Raw genomic sequence first — 22,956 nt, 5'->3', positions numbered from 1 at the left:
GGCCATGCGTTGGGGGCTCAGGAGATCCCGACTCTACAGGAGTGGAGGGCAGGGATGGGTTTATATATGGCGGATGAGAAGCTCACCTACAAAAGCAGAGGGTAAGTGCACAAGTTCTCTAAAATATGGGGTTGCTGAATAAAATATTATGACCTGGAATGATGGAAATGTGACCTCGCATGACCAGCCCTAAGGTCTGTGCTATGTGGTTCATTGTATCTGTATGATTGGGAGTTGCCAACATGGCCGATGTTTTACTATAAATATGTACTCGCTGATGCTGTGTTGCTGCATCCCCGCTCCGGCCATACTATTGTTGTGGGTGCCATTTGGCACTCTTGTTTGTTGTGTATACAAAACAAAATAAAAACATTTTTTTAAAGGAAAAGGGCACTTGGTCATATGTAGACAATGATGGGCTGCCTGCTTCCATTCATAAAGTACCATAAATGTGCAAACCTGACTTTATAGTAAATTTCGGTTATCTAGGGGAAGCTAGTTACTACACTTTGGGATTTTGAAGTGCGTATTCATGCATGCCTTCGTGAATAAGCCTCCAAACATCTAAACTGGGAATATATTTAGGACAGATAAAAGTACTGATCTCTTTGCATGTTTACTAATATGTAGCTGGATGTTTCAGGATTGATTTAGAAGGAAAGGAAGGAGCACATAAAAGAGTACTCCTTCTTACTTTCATAGGTCAATTTCTGAATAGCTCCATGTCTATGTATGTCCAGAATAATTTGTGAGGCAAGTGCAGCTGAGGAAAAGCAGCTCTGGTCACAGACCACCGAAGGAAAACCGTAATTCAATCCCTCATAGTCTCCCATCTGGACTATAGCAACTCTCTTTATGTGGGTGCGCCCAAATATGTAATAAAGAGACTTCAGACCATGCAAAATGTGGCAGCAAGGCGCCTTCTAAAGGTTCCGCAAGAGAATCCCTCAAAAAGCGTTATTGGCTCCCAATTGCGGCAAGAATTATGTTTAAATCCCTTTGTATTGCTGATAGGGCCATGAATAACAAGGGGCCAGTAAAGCTCAGAGAGTTGGTAGCTACTTAGGTTCCAACTAGACTCCAGAGATCCTCGCACCGACATCACCTCAGTACAACCACGGTAAAAGGATGAGATGGGGAAGAAGATCATTTGCACACTTGGTACTGAAGCTGTGGAACGTCCTCCCACCCAGGCTCAGAGCACTGCAAAATGAACTTTCCTTTAGGAAGAAACTCACGACCTGGCTGTTTTCCCTTTAATGCACTAGGGGGCTTAGTTCTCAGCACAGCACTCACTCGGGTAGCTATGCACTCTACAAAACACAAACATAAACATGATAGTATGTGAATTGTGACACTTCCTTACTTTTATGCATCTTAACTGTAGTCTTTTCATGGACATAGCAACAGAAAATTCAGTTCCATTAATTATTTCACTACTGACCTGCAAACCCTGCAGTACCTACAGACCTCACAGTGTGGTACCAGGAAACACAGTTTGTGGCTCAGAAAGAGGTGCAAACTCCTGGAAGTTATAAAGTCTTAAGGAGCCAATAAAGATATCTATTAGTTAAAATGGCATGAGTGGGCACCAACCACAGCACAAATGCGCCATAAAAAATAAAACTATGTCCGAATTTGACTTTGGAATTGAAGGTATTTCCAAGGTCTTACACTACCTTTTCTTTACACATTAGTCACTGAGAGACAAACTACCAATTTCGTTTTTTCGCTTTGTAGTGCTTTAGCTCCATAGGCTAACATGGAAAGGCTTTATTTAACATTAATAAAGTCTAAATATTGACAGGAGTGAGCTAAAATAATTACTCAAGGTGTTAAAATAATAGTTAGACTGGAGCCCAGATGGATGATGCCATTGCTCAGTATCTAGCTGTTAATTTGGGTGGGGTCCCGGGGGCTGATATTCTTTGGGAGGCCTTGAAACCCACTATTCGGGGGGTAGACATCTCATTTTGCACTGCATCTCGACGTCTGCGTAGAGAGGCTCTGGTCTGGGCGGAAGCTAATATTCTGGAGCTGGAGGCACGCGGCGGGGAAGAGTGAAGGCGATTGGCTCGACATCAGCTACTTCTGGCACAGCAGGAATATTCTCGTATTCTTTTAGATGAGGCTCGTCAGGCCTGGCTGGCTACCCGCAGTAGAATCTACCAGTGGGGCGACAAATATAGCAAAATGTTGCATCGGCTGTGCCAGGAGTCGTTTCGCCCCCAGGTTCTCCCGGGTATCGTAGGGTCGGATGGACTACCTATATCTGGCGCATTGGATATTGCATGCAGCTTTGCGGAATATTATGCTCAGTTATATACCCCCACGGAGTGCCTCCAGGCGGACGTTATTGATCGCTTCTTGGACGACCTTCCGCCGAAGGCGCTCCCAGATGGGGTGCGGGAGAAACTGGAGGACCCGCTTACTGATGAAGAGCTGGGGGTGGCCCTGGGGGAGCTGAATTCGGGCAGGTCCCCCGGCCCTAACGGCTTTCCCTGCAAATTTTTTAAGAAATACTTCCAACAGCTGGGGCCCCATTATCGCAGGGTGGTGGAGGAAACCAGGGACAAGGGATGTCTGCCCAGGGACTGGAGGCACGCGGAGATAGTGGTCTTCCACAAGCCCGGCAGACCGCCGGAGCATCACGCCTCATATCGCCCTATTTCTCTCCTGAATGTGGAGGCTAAGATACTAGCTAAGGCATTGGCGAACCGCCTCTGCCCGCATATAGCTCTACTTGTGCATCCCGACCAGGCTGGGTTCATGCCCCAGCACGCCACTCGTCATAATATTCGGCGGGCTCATGTGGCGGTCGCGACGGTCCAGGGACTGGGGGTGAGGGCAGCGCTTCTGCTGGCGGATATGAACAGGGCCTTTGACTCCCTGAGTTGGGTCTATTTATTTGCGCTCCTGCAGCGGCTGAATTTCGGACCGCGTTACTTGTTCTATCTAACCTTGTTGTACACTGACTTGACGGCCTCGGTGCGGGTGGCGGGTTTCGCTTCCTCAGGCTTTCCCATTGGGTGGGGCACCAGGCAGAGGTGTCCGCTTTCCCCTTATCTCTTTGCTTTAGCAATGGAACCGCTAGCTGCTTGGGTGCGGATGGACGCTCAAGTGTCTGGCTTTGAATGGGCACATGGGCTTTCTGATCGCATCACTCTGTATGCAGATGATGTGTTGTTTTTCCTGACCAATCTGGAACGCACGGGCCCCCAATTGATGCAGATCATGCAGATTTTGGGGGAAACCTCAGGTCTATATATGAACCCTCGAAAGTCCACCTTGTGGGTATTGGGAGGGCGGGGAGAGCTCGGTCACTGGGCGTCGTCGGTCCAGGTGGTGTATGGAGGTATGAAATATTTGGGCGTGTACTTGTCAGATTTTCCCGCTACGGCCTGGGAGCACAATATTGTACCTGTTTAGGAGCGTGTGCGTGAGGATATCAAGACCTGGTCCCATATGCCCCTGTCTATCTACGGTCGGTCCGCCATTTTTAAGATGGTGTCGCTCCCGCGACTATTGTATCAATTGCAAAATCACCCCTACCCAATTCCCCTGCGGTGGTTCCGGCAGGTGAACTCTGCCCTAGGTCAGTTTCTTTGGGATGGGGGTGCGGTGAGAGTGACATTATGGATGTGCTTCCTATCTACGTATTGTGGGGGGCTGGCTACCTCCGATATCTGGTCCTACTATGTTGCATCATATCTACGTGTTTTAATTGAATGGTGATATGGGGACAGAACGGACCCAGCCTATGCCGTGGAGCGGTGTTGCATGGGTGACCAGTCGCTGCATGCTCTCCTTTATTCTGTTCCGATGAGGCGTCCCCTGCCATCAGTTACGCGGATCATGTTTCAGTGGTGGAGGCAGGCGCTGCGGAGGATGGGCTGGTGGAATAGGCTGACCCGGGAGACCCCACTTTGGCACAATGGCCATTTCCCGCAGTTGCTGACTCTCACCGGGTTTCGTGATTGGGACAACATTGGGATTTTCACTCTGGGGGATGTTATGCGGGGTACGGTTTTAAAATCCTTCCAGGATCTCCAGAAAGATTTCCAAATGCCAAAAACCCAATTCTTTAAATATTTACAATTTAAACACCCTCCAATCCCCCAGCTTGGAGGGTCTCGACTCCTTGCCGCAATTTAGCCCCGTGGAGGCTAAGGTATTCATAGGAGACCTCCTAGACAATAAGATCTCTAAAATGTATCAATCCTGGGTTACGCATTGCTCCCCCTTCTTGCAGCGTATGCGTGAGGCATGGGAGGGAGATGTAGGTCAGATGGAGGAAGAAGACTGGACAGACGCCTTGGCCTCCCCGCGTGGGGCGGCTATCGCAGTAAGCCTGCGACTTATTCAATTCAAATATCTTCATAGGGTCTATTTTACCAGGGTTAGGCTCTGGCGGGCAGGCTTAGGGGCTTCCCCGGTGTGTCTTCATTGTGGGCTCGAGGATGGGACCCTGCTACATACTATTTGGCACTGCACAGCACTCGCACAATTTTGGAGGGGGGTTCTGGCTTGCCTTTCCGAGGTTCTGGTGTGGGTGCTGCCTAGCTCGCGGAAACTTATCCTCCTTCATGTGATAGAAGGGATCTGGGGCAACATCTATAAGCACCACATTATGCTACTAGGCTTTACCTTAGCAAAGAGAGATATAGCAAGAGCCTGGAAAGCGATGGTGGCTCCCTCGGCCTGGAAAAGAGGTTTGGACTTTTGTATGGGTCTTGAGATTCCCATCTTTGAATCTAGGGGATGCCCCCGTAAGCACTATAAGATCTGGAGGCGCTGGGCAGATTATCGCTGTTTGGAATTGGAGCCTCCACGGGGAGGCCGGACCCGGGATCTGGAGTGACCTGTTGGCCTTCTCTGTTGTCATTATTTTTTCATGGGTTGCCCCTATTTCCATGTCGGGAGCTGATATTCTAACATTGGGTTTGTATGTAGAGCAGTGGCAGTTTGGTTTAAAGATATATTTTTCCGGAGCGAGGAGATGGTGCATTGGGGGGGTGGGAGGGAGGGATATTGGGTGTTTGCAGGGGTTGATTTTATATGTAACGCCTTTCATATTCTCCTGTTTAAACGAGTAAAATGCTGAAAGTCAATATCTTTTGTATGATACATGCGGCAGTTGTCTCTGGGATTCAGAGATCTGCATTATATGTGTTATTTTGACGAATAAAATTTGTTATTAAAGAAAAAAATAATAGATTGAATCAGTCCAACAACTTGCCATGGTTAGGTTTATTATAACTATGACAGAAAATAAGTTATAGAACTTGCTTTTCTGATCTGCCTAAAATCAGCCTTGTAAAAACCTATTTTGATTGGCCAGCCTTTGACAGGCTGAGCCAAACTGCTTTGATGAGGTGTGAGTGGCCTGAAAGACAACAAAGTGACATCTGGTGGGAGAGATCTGCAACTGCAGAGCAAAAGGCAGGAAGGGAGCTGGGTAGCCAAACTGATCTTCAAAGAGGGAAAGGCACTTAGGACAGGACCCAGGCGCACCCCCAACTTCCTGCACCCCCAGCCAGATGGGAGCCCCTGGTATTAAATTAGGAGAGGGGCTGGAACAGGGGTTTGCCACACCTGTGAGTTGGCTTAGTCAGACCTGAAGCAGCAGGAGAAATGTCATCTATTTTGATTTTTGTGGAACAGTGCTTTCTGGGACAACAAAATTCCACACTTTAGGGGACGTGGTCATCACAGAGAGTGGCACCCTGCACCCCATTAGTCAGTGGTACCCCTTCTTGCCAGCCCAGAAACCTGGGTAAATGTGGGAGAGCTATCCAGCAACTTAAATCCATGCCTGGAAGAAACAAGAAGAAGAAGGAATGCCCTGCTGAACCCCTGATCTACTCCAAGAAGACTGCACTCTTTAGGACTGCATCTGCTGCAGACTTTGGGCTTCACCAAAATAAGAACTTTGCCTTACTCTGAAAAGCAACAGGTTAAAAGAGCTCCACCTGCATCATTTCCACCCAGAAGAACCCAGCTGACCAGCATCACCTGGAATTTGAAGGATTTGACCAGGTGCATTATGGGTCTTGTAGTCCCAACTCCCCAAGGAGCAACTAAGAGATTCTGGAACCTCGGATTGGTGTTGTGGACACTTCAAGACCCCAAAAGGATCTTCTGTGAGAAGACCCAGAGATCTGAGACCATTTGGAGAATTTTCATCAAAAAGCACCAGAAATTGACCAACTCATCGTCGAGAGTGAAGCTGGCGACATGGAACCCATGGACGTCATTTGGTGGTAGTCAGAGGCCGCAGCTGGGACCTCTAGCTCACTCCCTGCTACTCATGGCAAATTTGCCTCCTCCTGAGGCCAGGGGTTGCAAAGGAAGTGCCAGAGGTGCAAGCTAGAGGTCACAGCTGCGACCCCTGACCACCCTCAATGACGTCTATGGTTGAACCGTGGATTGGCCTGACATTCAGGCTTGTCCCGCTGAAGCTCCAAAGCTTTTTGATGGCAACAAGACCTCCAAGAGTTCACCGAGGCTTCCTGCTGAAGCAATCCACCATCGTCAACTCGCAACCCAGCCTGTCGAGGAGCCTCGCTCGACATCGAGAGATATAGAAAAACCCAAAAATCTACCAAGTGTGAAGGTAACATTTTGAACGGCCACAACCACCCCATCCCATTGTATCTGACCCCCGCTCCATTGAGGTGTGCCTGAAACCTTTACTTGGTCCCGGTCAAGCGCGACCAGATGTCCCTAGTTGGTGCTATTTATTTTTTAAGCACTAGAAAGCACATTTTCTTAGTTAAATATTTAAAAATGCATATCTCTGGGTCCCTGCATTAGATAATTATTGTTTTGGTGCCATTTTAATCATAGAAATATTGCCTATTTTTATACATTGATCGACCAGAGGGGACTCGGGGTGGCGGGGTAGCAACGATCTTCAAAAAACAATTTATGGTAACAAAGATCTTAGCCGAGACCACAAATACTGTCGATCTACTGGGTATCAAAATTACCATGAACAACTCCTGTCTCATTATCTTAACAGTATATTGTCCACCCCAAAGTACTCCTGGGTTCAATGATCTCTTCCATCCAATTATATCAGATCTTTGCACACGCTATAAAAACATCTTGGTAACTGGCGATTTTAACATCCACTGGGATAAAAGTAATCAAGACCTGTCAGCCCATAAATTACAGACCATCATGACCACCCTTGGACTGACACAACTTGTGGAAGTTCCAACCCACATAAAAGGCCATATCCTAGATCTTATTTGGTCTTCAACCCCAACAGCGGTCATTACCAGCATCTCACCTTGTCTCTGGTCAGACCACTACCTTATCTCATATGACCTACTGCAAGACATCTGCCAGGCTAAACTACCGTTAAAAACCAAAAAAGTGCGCCAATGGAAAAAGGTGAATGTTGAGACCCTAACCAAAACCATGCCCAAGTACATACATAACTCTATATTCCCTGCTGATAGTACTGATCTAGACTCCAAGTACAATTTGATAACAACCATCCTTAGGCAATCTATTGATGAGTTAGCTCCCGAAAAGGCACCAAAAATAAAAGGTGTAGAGAAAGGAGCCCCCTGGTTTACTGAAGGTCTACGCGAACAAAAGAGAAAGCTCCGCTATCTCGAAAGATGCTGGAGGAAATCTAAAAGGGCTACCGATAGGGAATCATATCGAACGTCGTTCCAAGCATATAAAAAGCTTATTACATCAGCCAAGAAGGAGTATTACAAGACGCGTATCAATAACGCCACAAACATACAGAGAGAGACCTTTCAAATATTGAAAGAGTTAAGTAAGAAAGAGGAAAAGACAGATATCACGATCGATTGCGATACCTTTCAAGGATATTTCCTGGGAAAGGTAGCGACTATCTTGTCCGACATCAAGACGAACAACCCAGTCCCTTATATCGAACAATCGCCCCTCCCAGACTCTCCTACTCCAACTTTTACCAGTTTTCCCTACATTGACTCTAGCACTCTGAGGAAACTTGTAGTGTCTACCAAATCTGGCTCCCCCGCTGACCCCTGCCCGCCTGACATCTTTCGGATGGCAATACCGCTTCTAGAAGACCAGATCCTAGACCTTTTAAACATCTCATTAGTCACTGGATCTTTACCATCTACCTTCAAAGAGGCATGTGTCAGACCTTTGATAAAAAAGCCTGGAGCCGACCCAACTAGCCTGAAGAACTATAGGCCAATTTCCCAGCTGCCATTCCTGTCAAAGGTACTGGAACAGCACGTACTCAAGTCCCTGTCAGCCCTCCTGGAATCTCACCATCTTCTCCAGGAGCGGCAAGCTGGTTTCCGTGCCCACCATAGCTCGGAACTAGTAATGCTGTCGGTACTGGATGAGCTAAGATGCATGGCTGACAGTAAAAGGCCAAGCGCGCTGATATTATTAGATCTTTCAGCAGCGTTTGATACTGTCAGCCATGCACTGCTCTTGGACAGACTGGCTGGGTTCGGGATAGGAGGGCAGGCTCTTAAATGGCTCACAGCCTTCTTAACAAGAAGGACACAGAAGATCCAGTTGGCAGACCAGGTCTCAGAGGTGGGCATGTTAGTCTGTGGGGTCCCGCAGGGGTCAGCACTCTTGCCACTTTTATTCAACCTCTACTTGCAACCACTGATAGAGTCACTGGCAAACATGAAGTGTAAAGTATTTAACTATGCCGACGACACTCAGCTATTGCTGAGTATCGATAATACACCATCGGCACAATCAGTGGCTCAAGACATCCTACGTTTTACAGTGAACTGGATGTCATCTAACTTGTTGAAGATCAATCCGGATAAAACGGAAGTCCTTGTCATCTCGACTTCTGTTTCCCCCTGGAGCGATTTGTTCTGGCCACAAGAACTAGGCCCTACTCCAAAACCATGCCCCAATGTCAAGAGTCTTGGGATGAAAATCGATCAGGAACTCTCAATGGTCAATCAAGTCTCCGCTGTAGTTAGCTGCTGTACTAACCTGATCAGGCAATTACGTAAACTCGCCCCCCTGCTCTCGAGAAATATGCTGCAAACCATTGTCTCAGCCACAATAGTGTCTCGAATAGACTATGGAAACGCGCTGTATCTCGGCCTTCCAAAGAATTCCATCAACCGTCTTCAGGTCATTCTAAACGATGCAGCACGCCTGATCTTTGGAGTGCCGAGGAGGACCCATGCTTCCCCCCTGCTCCACCGATTACATTGGCTGCCCGTGGTGCAGAGAGTGGAGTTCAAAAGCATGTGTATCTGCCACAAAGCAATCCACGGACAGGCGCCAGCTTATATAAAAGAAAGGCTTGAACTCTACGAACCTAAACGTATCTTGCGATCGTCTGGATCTTTCTTACTGTCTCAACCACGCTTCAAGCTAACAACCAAAGGAGGCAGATCCTTCTCAGTGCATGCCCCCATTAGTTGGAATAAGCTACCGGAGGTGCTTCGGAGAGAGCCCAACCTTCTCCGCTTTCGGAAGTCTTTGAAGACCTTACTCTTCAAAGACGCATTCCCGCTTCTATAGGCGATTGTTAGACCTGAGACCCATACTTCCTCTTTCCATCTTTGTTCTGTACTTGGTCAGTAGCGCTTTGAGACCTGTTGGTGAGTTGGCGCGATATAAAACCCAGTTACAATTACAATTACAATTACAATTGTATATTATTTATTTACTGTTATTGGTGTTTTTAAATGCTTTACAAGCCTTTCTCCTAAGTTAAGCCTGACTGCTCATGATCCAAGCCACCAAGGGTTGAGGAAGGATTAATTTATTGAGACTTGACTGGACCTTATTTGTGATTGTACTGTTATCACTGACTGTAGGTACCTACCTGCACCTACTAATAAACCACCTTCCAACAGCAGACTTAAGGACAAAAGCAAATTAAATTACCTCTTGCGTCGGCTCCCAGACCAGTTATAAAGGAATCAACGCTTCCGTACAGATCCTTTATGAAAAATCATAGGCTTCTCAGATTCCAACAAATACTTCTCTGCCTTACATACAATTCTGCAGGTGGATCGCCTGAAATCTATCTCTTCTGCAGGATTATGGGAGGAAATTAATCATCAAACAGCAGTGAAACTTTAAGGACAAGTATTTACTTGCAGACCAGTGTTTGCTAGACCACTCCCCTTCCAAACCATTCCCAACACCATTCCCAACCAGGTCATAGTCCATTCAAAGCCTTCCCATTCCGCTCAAAATAGAAACTTCCTTCTGAAAACCATGTTAAGGCCTATTACGAAAGTTCTAACTGTTTGGAGATAACTGATAAAATTGATGTGTCAATGTTTTCACATAATATCGACTAGAGAAATGTGCAATACGTAAAAAATGCAACTATGATTGTTTGTCTTACTATAGAAAAGTTGTAGTAAAAATATTTTTGTTTATCTGGTTTTTGAATATCAACATTTGTCAGCCTGTTTTGCTATCTTCTTGAAAAGTAATAGCACTTTATTGATACTATGTAGTTCTGTATAAGGAATAATAATTGGTCAATAACTGTGGTGTGGCCCAGGACAGAAGTGTCCTAAGCTGATTTTGGTAATGCCACACTTTCCTGAAGCACCCAGGACTAGGATCCTGCCCTCCTTGAGGGGCAGGGCCCCAAACAGTGCAAACCCACTACTACTCCCAGCAGATACTGAGAAACACCGACGTGAACCCATATGTATGACTTTCACATGAACTTTAGCTCTAATCTGCAACAGTGCTGCGAAGGGGCTCCCATCACAACCTCTGATGTTATAAAAACATTTAGATATAGAAATAATTTCTGTTAATAATTAATCTATTAAGTCATGGAAATATAAGCTCCATATATCTCTTATAATTTCCTCTCCTGGGCTTTTCTGTCTCAGCCTAATGCGTTCTGGGTGTTGTAGTAGTGCTTTGCTTCCATACTACCCATTAGACTAATACAGCTGTTGTTTACTGCTCAAAAGTTCAGTTCACCAAACACTGCCCGTGATGACATTGAGCGAGGTGGCCATTCTAATACCTCTACAGTCCCCTCAAGCGACGCACACAGTGGAATGTTCTCTTACCGAGTTCCAGGTAGGGTCACTGAGGCACCTCCATAAAATGGCAGCATGAAATGACAGCGCAAACACACCATCACACTTTTTCTGTCAGGTTACATTAGAGACTCATTTGGATCATGTGTACTGGCTTTTGAATTTTGTAACAAGTTTATCTTATTGTTTTGGCGGACGTCGCAGAATAAAGAAGATGTGGCCTGCAGCAATTTCCAGAAGGACAATGAAGAGAACAAGAAATCTGAAAGCACCAGCAGGACGGATAAATGAGGAGGGCGGCTTCGCAAGTGGTGAGGAGGAAACATCTAAATCGTAGGCAAACTAGTGCCATTCAAAAAAGTATTTCTATTGAAATTGTTGCACATTTTTGGTTTGACCTCATTTTCGATTCCAAACCTGCCCCTATGGTGAAATCATGAAGTAGTGGTGAGTGCTGCATAGCGCCAAGAGGTGATTAATTCACTGTCTGAGATATGAAATAAGATCCGATTTTAAGGTTTCATATTGTTTTGGGGGTGGAGGCTAGATTTGATAAATGAATGAACATTTGCTTTTCTACTGCACTCAGACAACCCTCTCTCAGCTATGAAAGTAGCATGGCCTGTCTTGCAAAACTGTGGCACCACCAGTGCTCATAGCTTGCGTTGAGGTCTGATAAAGCAGGGGGAGTTTTACTGCCCCTCTGTGATGCCACATACATACATGTTTACTCTCCCAGCAGTTTTATGTTACCTAGAGGACCAGCCTGCTTTTGATTGGCTGCATGGTCAATGTAATACCTGGGTTGCTCTCTTCTTCAGATGCGTGCAGGGATGGACTGGCTATTATTATGTTTCTTTGGCATTTCCCCTGCAGTCTGTTGGCTCAGGGGCTGGGTGGACTGCCAAGACCCAGGCATGCCCTTCTGACAGTTTGTACGGAAAACAGTGGTTCTGTTGGGTGAAAAGATTCCTTTGTACAGATAGCATAAATCATGCGTTATTCAAACATATGCCATTTTCGTCATAAGCAACACACCAAACAGTTATATGTGGTAATCTGATTTTATATCCACAAATTTTAAACGTTTTTTGTATAAATTGTTATGAGGACCGTCAAGACAAACAAAGTGATAACAAGTGGTGACAAAGTGACAAATAGTGCTCAGTGACAAGGTGCGTGATATGTACAATATATTTTTAAAAGATGAGAATTTCATTGTGGCCAGGAAAACAAATATTTATAGTAAATCTGCGAAAATAAATTGATTCATTTGGCGCAGGTTCTATGATCTGGTCCACATGTTACTATCGACGTTTCAACCCAGGTACTGCACTACTGTGAGGTCAGTGCGGGTCTTCATCAGGACTTAGATAGGGGATGACGGCCTGCAAGTGATGAGATAACTACATCAGGTGCGCTGGCAAAACTTAACGGGTAACTAACAGAAAAAGAGGTGGCATAAAGACTCACCTAAACATGGTTCAAATCCAAATGTGGTCTGAACCCTTCAGAAAAATACGTATCCAATGTGTATCTCTGGAAGGGAGTAAAATTTAGATTGACATGAGGTAAAACCTATGTATCAGTAGCTCACTTACTGCACGCGAAAAAGAGCGGCAAAAACTGCTCACCTAGGTAGCGTGCGGACGAATCATACGCTATCAATGTGGATCTCCAAAAGGTATTTCCAATTTGGTTACTTGGCGGAAAGGGTCTGTGGATAATTCAAAAAATTGAATGTAGAATAAGCCCAGTACATATATTTCCCACTTGGTATCCAAAAGCAACAAAAATTGCTCACCTAAGCGGAGTGTAGGCTTGTAGCTCGCACCTAGATCTAGCTGGTCATGTTGCACTTAGCAGATAAGATGTGCAACCGAAGACTTCCCGAATGAGTCTGTGGGTAATTAATAAGTGTTACAGGAGAAGGTTTTTATATCCAATAAAAGTGAAAATGAGTAAAATGACAATGAATTCCATCACTGCTCACCTTCGTTAAACTGCGGTGAATCAGGAGGCTGAACGTCTTTACTCCGGGCGTTCCGCGAGGTCTATCTAATGGAGATTAGAGGGCGATTTAGCTAATGAAGATTAAGGGCGATTACTGATCGGGAAAGGTAAAGTTAAAAGACGCTACAATTACGTGTGTTTACCTTGTTCAACAGCTCGGACGGCAGGCAAGTATCCCGGCTCGTCTAGAGGATTAAGCAGCTAGCCGCAAATTGAGTTAGCAGATGTAGCCAAAGGCTACGTGCGCGTGTACGCCGATCGTTGCCGGTTGCTGAGCAATGAGTGGAGCTAACGCCCACGAACGTATCGTGTCATGGGTCGTTGCCATGGCAGCCTGTCAAACAGGCATTGGGGGAGAATGAGTGTTTCTCGTAAACGTGAATAAACGGCGGTTAAGTCACAGAAAAATAATATCATATATCAAATGCATTGAGTTAAAATGAAAACAAACAATAGTGTTTTAAACATTCATGTTTCACTAAACATTCAAGGTATCACATCGGAACACCGATACAGGCTGTGTTCCCTAAAGTTCAAATTCACAGACATATCTCAACTTCATAGCAATCGTTGGTACATCATGGTAATACTCATTGGTGACAATACATTCTAATATGGTGGATAATTCAAAGCACATATGACCCTTGGAATAGGATTCGACAGTATCATTAGACAGTATCATGTGTCAATCGCATTAGGCTTTGCGCGAAACCACTGAGTAGTATTTAAAGCTGCAAACATATCAGAACCCGGATGAGTTCCACAAAGTTTACAAGCAACGATATCACAAACCAACCATGTGATATGTCTCATCGTCATACCAATTGTGGAACAGACAAGTAATGGTTCGTAATGAGGTGGATACTTCATAGGTAGTAAAAAAGTTCTGTGCAACTGTAAATATTAAATGATTCACCAAATTTAATGCACCAACTGCGAAGGCATAGGGTGCTCGATCAGAGTTATCAATTAAATTAAATTAAATTAAATTAAATCCCTGTGATGTACCTAGGGACCACACGTTGTAAAATAGGTGTACAAGGAGCATACATAGAAGACAGTTCAAAGTTGGCCCATTTGTTTAGAAATCGTACACGTGAGGCCTGCTGGGTATTTCTGCCCCTGTTCCATCTTCCCGGTCTCTCCCAGTTCTGTGATCTCCCTCCGCCCCTGTTCTGTTGGCGATAATCCTCCCCTAAAAAACGTGAACCCTGGTTGGACTGTACGCTAGTGGAAGGTCTATGTGAGTCAGAATCAGTGCCACTGCCCGCGGAGGAGTTTGAGAAAGTATAGAATCTTCTCGGGCCCTGTCTGCTCTTATTACTGAAGAAGCCTTGGCTATCCTGTTGATAATAATCGTCAGACAAGTACGGGTATGTAGTATTCTTATCGTAGTTTCTCAAGTCTTTGGATAACTTGTCTAGCTTCCTGTACGATTTTACCAACCAGAAACACACGGGGAGATTTCCACACGGAGGCAAACATACAGATGGTAGACACCCAAACACGGAATGCCCAACAACACGATATTCAAGATCACTCTGAGACCAACATACTGGTCACAACCAATTCTCGTGACAATGACAACATCGAACCAACTAATGAAATGACAGACCTACAGGGGAGAGAGAACCGGATTACCGGCAACGCATCAGACCCCATCATCAATCTATCAAGTCACACCATATCACAGGCAGAGAGGGATGTCTTGTCCAAGGGACTTTCCTTCGTTCCCACAGTCATTCCGGATTCCTTCCAGATCAAGATTGAGCTGCAGCGTTTCTTTCATAAGATCAGACTGAAGCATTACTTCAACAAAAATACCTACAACCCTGTCCCAGCAGCTACACGTTTTAGGCCAACTTCGACGTTTACTCCAGGGGCCTATATGATGAGTGAGAAAATACTAGCATATGAGAAAATCGTACTTCATGACACCATGCAGATTCTTAATGAAAGAAAATACATAAAATACAACATCAGCAAGGAAGAGAAAATGGCACTACGTTCTTTGAGTAATGACAAAACCATCGTGATCAAAGCAGCTGACAAGGGCGGTGCTGTTGTATTACAAAACACCTGTGACTACATAGAGGAACTTGAACGACAACTTGGAATGTTGGATAGCTATCATCCAACCCCACGCGATCCCACACCTCTTCTGAAATCAATGATAGAGAGGGTTACCAAGGGAGGCCTCATGGAAGGATTCCTCAGCCAGTATGAACATGAGTTTCTCAACAACAAGGAACCTCGAATCCCCACCATATATACATTACCCAAAATACACAAACAGGCAGAAAAAACACCAGGAAGACCAATTGTGTCTGGTTGCGGTTCCATTTTGGAACCACTCAACCAATTTATTGACTATTTTTTGCAACCTTTTGTATCCGAGACCAAATCATTTGTAAGAGATACCATGCATATCATACAGCTGCTGGAAGGTCAGGCGTTTGATTTATCCACTCAACTACTTGCCACGCTGGATGTGTCCTCCTTATATACTTCGATCCCCCAGGACGCAGCATTGGGAGTTATCAGAACTACATTGGATATGAGACCAAGACCTCATTGGATCCCAACTGAATTCTTGATCTCTTTGGTGGAGATTGCAATGAAGAAGAACTACTTCGTATTCAAGAAACAATTCTATTATCAATGCAAAGGAGTAGCTATGGGTGCGACCTATGCCCCTAGTCTAGCGAATATATACATGGATCATTACGAAGAGGAACACCTGTACAATCACGACAACCCATACCTCAATTCAATTGCTGTATGGAAGTGTTATATTGATGACGTGATAATGATCTGGTCTGGGAGTGATGGAGAACTTACACAATTCTTCAGTTGGTTGAACATGAGATCAAACGACATCAAATTCACCATGTCATTCAAGAAGGAAGCCATTGACTTCTTGGATCTGACATTTCGCGTAGAAGATGGACTTTTGTATTGTGATTTGTATCGCAAACCGATGGAGAGAAACTTCTTACTGAAATATGAGTCACATCACCCACGGAGTCTGAGGGATAACCTACCCTATGGACAATACCTCAGACTCAGAAGAAACTGCACTAGAAGGACGGATTATTTCAAGGAATCGGATATTCTAACGGTCCGTCTTAGAGAGAGGGGGTATCCAAAGGGTTTGTTGAAACGGGCCAAGAAGCGGGCTTGGTATTGCCCCCGTGAGCAACTGCTTGAGATCAACCAGAAACAATTGGAGACAGACAAGTTGGTCTGCGTTACTACGTTTAACACCAGAAGCAACGAAATAAAGAAAGTAGTGAAAAAGTATTGGAATTTGGTTTCCAGTGAGCTACAAACAACGCGAGATCCTATTTTTGCCTTTAAAAGGGGCAAAAATATTAAAGATACAGTAGTAAATGCACTGTTGGAAGCACCAAAACCTCCGGACCTTAGAAATCCCTTTGGCCTCCCGACTATAACTGGACACCACAAATGTGGACAATGTAAGGCTTGTGATCTATGCCAGGAAGGAACCACATTTGTACATATTGACAAAACATACAAACTTTCTCATTTCACGAATTGCAACAGCACCAATGTCATATACGCCATCAAGTGCCCCTGTGACCTTATATATGTTGGGCAAACGACTCAGAAAGCTAAGGTCAGAATTTTGCAACACATGAGCAGAATAAGATGTAAGGTGCATGGGTGCCCCATGGTCGAACACTTCATGACACACCAACACTCTCCCACCAACCTGACATGGTGGATACTAGAAAAAATCATTCCCAATGTGAGAGGAGGTTCCATTGCAAAGATTCTTAGTTACAAGGAGTGCAGATGGATTCATTTGCTCAACTCAGTTCATAGGGGGCTAAACGAGATGGAGGAGACATCTAAACAAATGGGCCAACTTTGAACTGTCTTCTATGTATGCTCCTTGTACACCTATTTTACAACGTGTGGTCCCTAGGTACATCACAGGGATTTAATTTAATTTAATTTAATTTAATTGATAACTCTGATCGAGCACCCTATGCCTTCGCGGTTGGTGCATTAAATTTGGTGAATCATTTAATTTTTACAGTTGCACAGAACTTTTTTACTACCTATGAAGTATCCACCTCATTACGAACCATTACTTGTCTGTTCCACAATTGGTATGACGATGAGACATATCACATGGTTGGTTTGTGATATCGTTGCTTACAAACTTTGTGGAACTCATCCGGGTTCTGATATGTTTGCAGCTTTAAATACTACTCAGTGGTTTCGCGCAAAGCCTAATGCGATTGACACATGATACTGTCTAATGATACTGTCGAATCCTATTCCAAGGGTCATATGTGCTTTGAATTATCCACCATATTAGAATGTATTGTCACCAATGAGTATTACCATGATGTACCAACGATTGCTATGAAGTTGAGATATGTCTGTGAATTTGAACTTTAGGGAACACAGCCTGTATCGGTGTTCCGATGTGATACCTTGAATGTTTAGTGAAACATGAATGTTTAAAACACTATTGTTTGTTTTCGTTTTAACTCAATGCATTTGAGATATGATATTATTTTTCTGTGACTTAACCGCCGTTTATTCACATTTACGAGAAACACTCATTCTCCCCCAATGCCTGTTTGACAGGCTGCCATGGCAACGACCCATGACACGATATGTTCGTGGGCGTTAGCTCCACTCATTGCTCAGCAACCGGCAACGATCGGCGTACACGCGCACGTAGCCTTTGGTTACATCTGCTAACTCAATTCGCGGCTAGCTGCTTAATCCTCTAGACGAGCCGGGATACTTGCCTGCCGTCCGAGCTGTTGAACAAGGTAAACACACGTAATTGTAGCGTCTTTTAACTTTACCTTTCCCGATCAGTAATCGCCCTTAATCTTCATTAGCTAAATCGCCCTCTAATCTCCATTAGATAGACCTCGCGGAACGCCCGGAGTAAAGACGTTCAGCCTCCTGATTCACCGCAGTTTAACGAAGGTGAGCAGTGATGGAATTCATTGTCATTTTACTCATTTTCACTTTTATTGGATATAAAAACCTTCTCCTGTAACACTTATTAATTACCCACAGACTCATTCGGGAAGTCTTCGGTTGCACATCTTATCTGCTAAGTGCAACATGACCAGCTAGATCTAGGTGCGAGCTACAAGCCTACACTCCGCTTAGGTGAGCAATTTTTGTTGCTTTTGGATACCAAGTGGGAAATATATGTACTGGGCTTATTCTACATTCAATTTTTTGAATTATCCACAGACCCTTTCCGCCAAGTAACCGAATTGGAAATACCTTTTGGAGATCCACATTGATAGCGTATGATTCGTCCGCACGCTACCTAGGTGAGCAGTTTTTGCCGCTCTTTTTCACGTGCAGTAAGTGAGCTACTGATACATAGGTTTTACCTCATGTCAATCTAAATTTTACTCCCTTCCAGAGATACACATTGGATACGTATTTTTTTGAAGGGTTCAGACCACATTTGGATTTGAACCATGTTTAGGTGAGTCTTTATGCCACCTCTTTTTCTGTTAGGGTTCAGTTAATCCCTCCCTTTACCCACAGCTCCCCCCTGAGGCCTTATGTGGCCGTGCTCACAGGAGTTCCTCCATTAACTCATGATAAGGGAGAATCCTATCATGAGTTAAAAAATAAAGTCATTCATTGGCTATCTAAAAATAGACCACTGGATGTTGTTGGTCGTGGGGAGATTCTTTTTGTTCGTAGGGTTTGCTGGTTGGGTACTAGACCCAAGGACATTGATGGCGATTGCATCCTAATTAATTTTAGAGACCCTAGAGTAGTGGGCCATATATTGAATTTGGGAGGGAGGTCCAAATTAGGCTCTATTGATACCTGCCATTTGGGATACTTTTATACTTATTTACGTGCCTCAAACCCTGTGGAACCACGTTACTTTCATCAAGACATCCATAAGTTCTACCCTAATATCCCGGTTAGTGATCGGTTTGACGCACTTAGTTCTGTGGATTGACCATCACCTTTGTTGTACACGGAAGGAAGGTATTTGTTTATAAATGGGGGCCTGCCTAGGGGTGGTCTAAGTGTGCAGAAGGCCCTTTCTAATGTTGTAGATGGAATTGAGATGGGATCTATTTCCATCCCTTCGGTCCCCCAAAGTCACAGCCCCATTCAAGAGCCTCTTGAGTTCGACTCTCCAGTTAGAATTGCTCCCAACTGCTGCACTGCTCATGTTCCTTTAGCGGTTAGTCCACCCCATTTAGAAACACGTAGATCTTTAGTAGGGTCTTGGAATGTGGCTGGTCTGGGGTCTAAACTTACTAATCCAGAGTGGGGAGATTTAGTGGACAAATATGACATTTGTCTATATCAAGAAACGTGGCTACGGTACAATCCAGCGAGGGTGGGCTATGTGTCTTGTTTTTGTTCCGGCGACCCAAGGGGGAAGGGGCAGACCCTCGGGGGGCCTAGTTGTTTGGGTGGCAACTCATTTAGGTTGCACAATTAAGACCCTAGATTCACAGTCCCCTGACACTTTGTGTTTGCTACTTACCTTCCCGGCCGGATATTCGCTGGCAGTAATTAATGTCTACTTGCGTCCTCGCCCGACTCATTTGGGTTTATCGACTCTGGGTGCTTTAGATGCTATTTTAGGTTCTCTTCCACCAATGTCCCATAAAATAATAGGGGCTGATTTTAATTGTCACTTTGAACCACTCTTAGGGATTCCCTCTGCCACTCGAGATGAGGATGAAAATTATAAAATCCCAGACTGTATTATGTACCCAGAAAAACGCCTTCTGCCCCTGGCCCTTGAGATGAACAAGTTAGTTATTTTTCATTCTCTGAGGGCCTGTAATGGCAGACTTCTTCCCGATGTTCCGGGTTCTTATACTTTTAATAGACCCCGGAATTGCTCGACAATCGACTATATTTTGGTGAATGTCGAGTTTTGGGGCCATCTTGCAGCCTTCTCTGTCATACGTAGGGATGATAGCGACCACAACTTAATATCACTAGAATTGATAACCAATATCGGTGGTCGTTCAGTGTCAGTTTCCCTGGGCCCAGTAATACCTAGCAGTGAGAATTTGGTGTTAACTGCGGGTGGTAGACGCATTAGGTGGGAAAGGGTTGTGACCGACGAGGTAAAGCTTGCGGATTTATACCGCAGCGTTGCGCACTCCCTAGAGGAGGTCTCCCACCTTCTGACTACTAGTGGTGATGTTTTATAGAACCACTTCTTAGACCTGCAGGACATCCATAATAAACTGCTTGGCGGGTTGGTTGGCTTTTTTTACAGCCCTACTACACTGACACCAAGGGCCCCTAAGAATGATCATTGGTATAACAGTACTTGTAGGCTGGCTAAGACTGCCTTGATCAGGGAAGTTAAAGAGGGTACTCAGTCAAGTATTAGAGTGGCGAGGGTCTTTTACAAAAATTTGATTGAAGAAGCGAAATCCGAGTGGGAGGATTCAAGGTGGCAAAGTATGAAGCAGGCACTAGAAGTTCGTGATTTGAGGGCCTTCTGGAACCTTGTACGAACAGGTTCGGCAGAAAGCCGGGCTGCTTTTGCCCCTAACCTCAGCGAGGAGGTGTGGCTTGAGCATTTCAAGCCCCTCTATTCGCTTAATAACATTGATGGAGAACTAGACCTAGTTATCCAGTCAGATGACACCCTTGCCCCCCATCCTGATTGTGAGAATTTGGAAAGTCGATTCTGCACCCCCTCGGAAATTGAGTTGGCTCTTAGTTCCCTATCTGTGGGGAAAGCCCCGGGGCTTGATAGGATCCCTGGTGATCTGTTTCATAGTGAAATAAAGATCTGGGCCCCTTATATTCGGGTCTATTTCAACGCTATTTTACAGGGACTTGAGATCCCCGACACTTGGTTAGGAGCCGAAAACATACCCATTCACAAAAAATCCTCCCCCTTGGACCCGGCAAATTATCGCCCAATAAGTTTGATCGATGTTTTACAAAAACTGTTTGCTCGAGTCCTTTTAATAAGATTACAGACTTGGATGGAGGACCATCAAATTTTAACCTCTCTCCAAGCGGGCTTTCGAGCAAGGGTTTCTACCATTGATCAACTCTTTAGGTTACAGTTAATCTATTGGAAGACAGTTACTTTGGGTGCTGGTAATCTTTATTTGATTTTTGTGGACCTTCGGTCCGCATTTGACATGGTCCAGAGGGAGAAATTATGGGTCCTAATAAGGGAGATGGGTGCTCCCCCCTATCTTTGCCATTTATTCAAACGAATGCATGAAGGCACCTATGCTAGGGTGAGATACGGGAGATCGGGTGAAATCTCTGATCGATTTCCGGTCCAAAAGGGTGTGAGGCAGGGATGTGTTTTGGCCCCAACACTTTTTTCTCTTTTTATTAATGGGCTGATTGAGCACCTTTTGTGTGCAACTAATCTGGATTCCCCAATGCTAGCGGGGCGTAAAATACCTACCCTAATGTTCGCAGATGATACGCTTTTGTTGTCCAAATCATTTATGGGCATCCAGCGTTCATTAGAGGCTTTCTGCTCCTTCTGTAAAATAAGGGATCTAGAATTGAATATATCTAAAACCAAATTTATGGTCTTCAGCTCGAACTCTGCTAATTGCCCTTGCCCCCAGTTGGAAGGCGTAGAGCTGGATAGGGTTTCTACCTTTGATTATTTGGGGGTAACTCTTAATGATAAAATGAATTGGGGGTCTCACATGGCGAAGGCCAATTTGAAGCTAACACAAACCGTGGGGGGCATTATGAAGGTTTTCAATAATACTACTGTTAAACCTCTTGGCCCCCCTATGGAAATTTACAAATCCCAAGCGAGAGGCGGTGCGCTGTACGGCGCGGAGTTTTGGGGATACTATAGTACCGCTATGTTGACTTCAACTGAAAATCCCTTCACTAGACGACTCCTGAAATTACCTATGAGTACCCCCTTAATTCCCCTGAGATGGGATCTAGGCTTAGTTCCTATTGGAGAGATCGCCCTGAATCGTCCTCTCCTGTATTGGAGACGGCTTTGGTCAACACCTGAGCTTATAAGCTATAGGCAAGATCTGGGTGATCTCTTGTCAAGGGGGAATTTGGGGAAAATACCCTGGCTCATATATGTAAAGAATCTTTGTTATTCTATAGGAATGGAGGACCTGTGGACTGCACCGGAAGAGACCAGCTGTTCGCTATCCAAGAAAATATTGATTGAGGCCCTGCAGTTTTATCGGAAGGGAATTTTATTACACTCCACCATGGGTAGGCTCACCAACACCTTCCTTGACATCAAGTTTAGTCCCCATTTTGAAGCCTTCCTGGATGTTATTCAACCTCCACTGGCTAAGAAATTATACATCCAGTTTAGACACGGCTCGCTACCATTGCGGGCTTTTACCCATAAATGGTCTAATGCGTTCTACTCTGCGAGGTCGTGTCCTGAATGTATCGATACCTGTGAGTCTGAGCTGCATGTTGTCCTCTTCTGCCCGCTTTATGCTAAGGCTAGGAGGAGGTGGATTATCCAGCTCTGTAACGCCAGGGGTCTTCGGGACTACCAGGAGGTGTTTAGAATCCTCAAGTACGATACTACACCTGTGATAGTGTTTGCAATGTCTAGATTCCTTCTCTCCATGTGGTTTTCTAGGTCAAAAAAATTACAAATTCTCAGCTAATTCTTGCTCTCACAGATGACTTTGGCGCCCAGTAAAAGATTGCTGAGATTTGACTTTATTTTGGGTCAGGGATATTGTTTAATTCGGCTTCTAGTAATAATGTTTTTTAATTGTGTTGTAATTTTATTTATAATACAATGTTTTTGATGGATTCCACTCTATGTATTGTACATTTTAATCATTTTATTGTATATAATTATTTATGTCTTTTTATGGTATTTTACCGAAATAAAAGCTTTTGACTGACTGACTGGATTTGAACCACGTTT

The 22,956-nt window shown here is 44.7% G+C and overlaps 1 protein-coding gene across 4 annotated transcripts in view; it reads left to right on the top strand.

Annotated features, from left to right (window-relative positions):
• P2RX1 (purinergic receptor P2X 1) overlaps positions 1-22,956 on the top strand; it is a 997,156-nt gene that overhangs the window by 903,780 nt on the left and 70,420 nt on the right. For all 4 annotated transcript variants that reach the window (XM_085646926.1, XM_085646924.1, XM_085646927.1 and 1 more), the window contains one exon: positions 11,226-11,332. In XM_085646926.1, coding sequence (XP_085503052.1) covers positions 11,226-11,312 — 87 coding nt within the window. In that variant the 3' untranslated portion in view covers positions 11,313-11,332. The remainder of the gene's footprint in view (positions 1-11,225; positions 11,333-22,956) is intronic.

Source organism: Triturus cristatus, chromosome 3_2 (genome assembly GCF_964204655.1).
Source record: "Triturus cristatus chromosome 3_2, aTriCri1.1, whole genome shotgun sequence".
Classification (NCBI taxonomy): Eukaryota; Metazoa; Chordata; class Amphibia; order Caudata; family Salamandridae; genus Triturus; species Triturus cristatus.
This window is presented reverse-complemented; position numbering and strand designations above follow the sequence as displayed.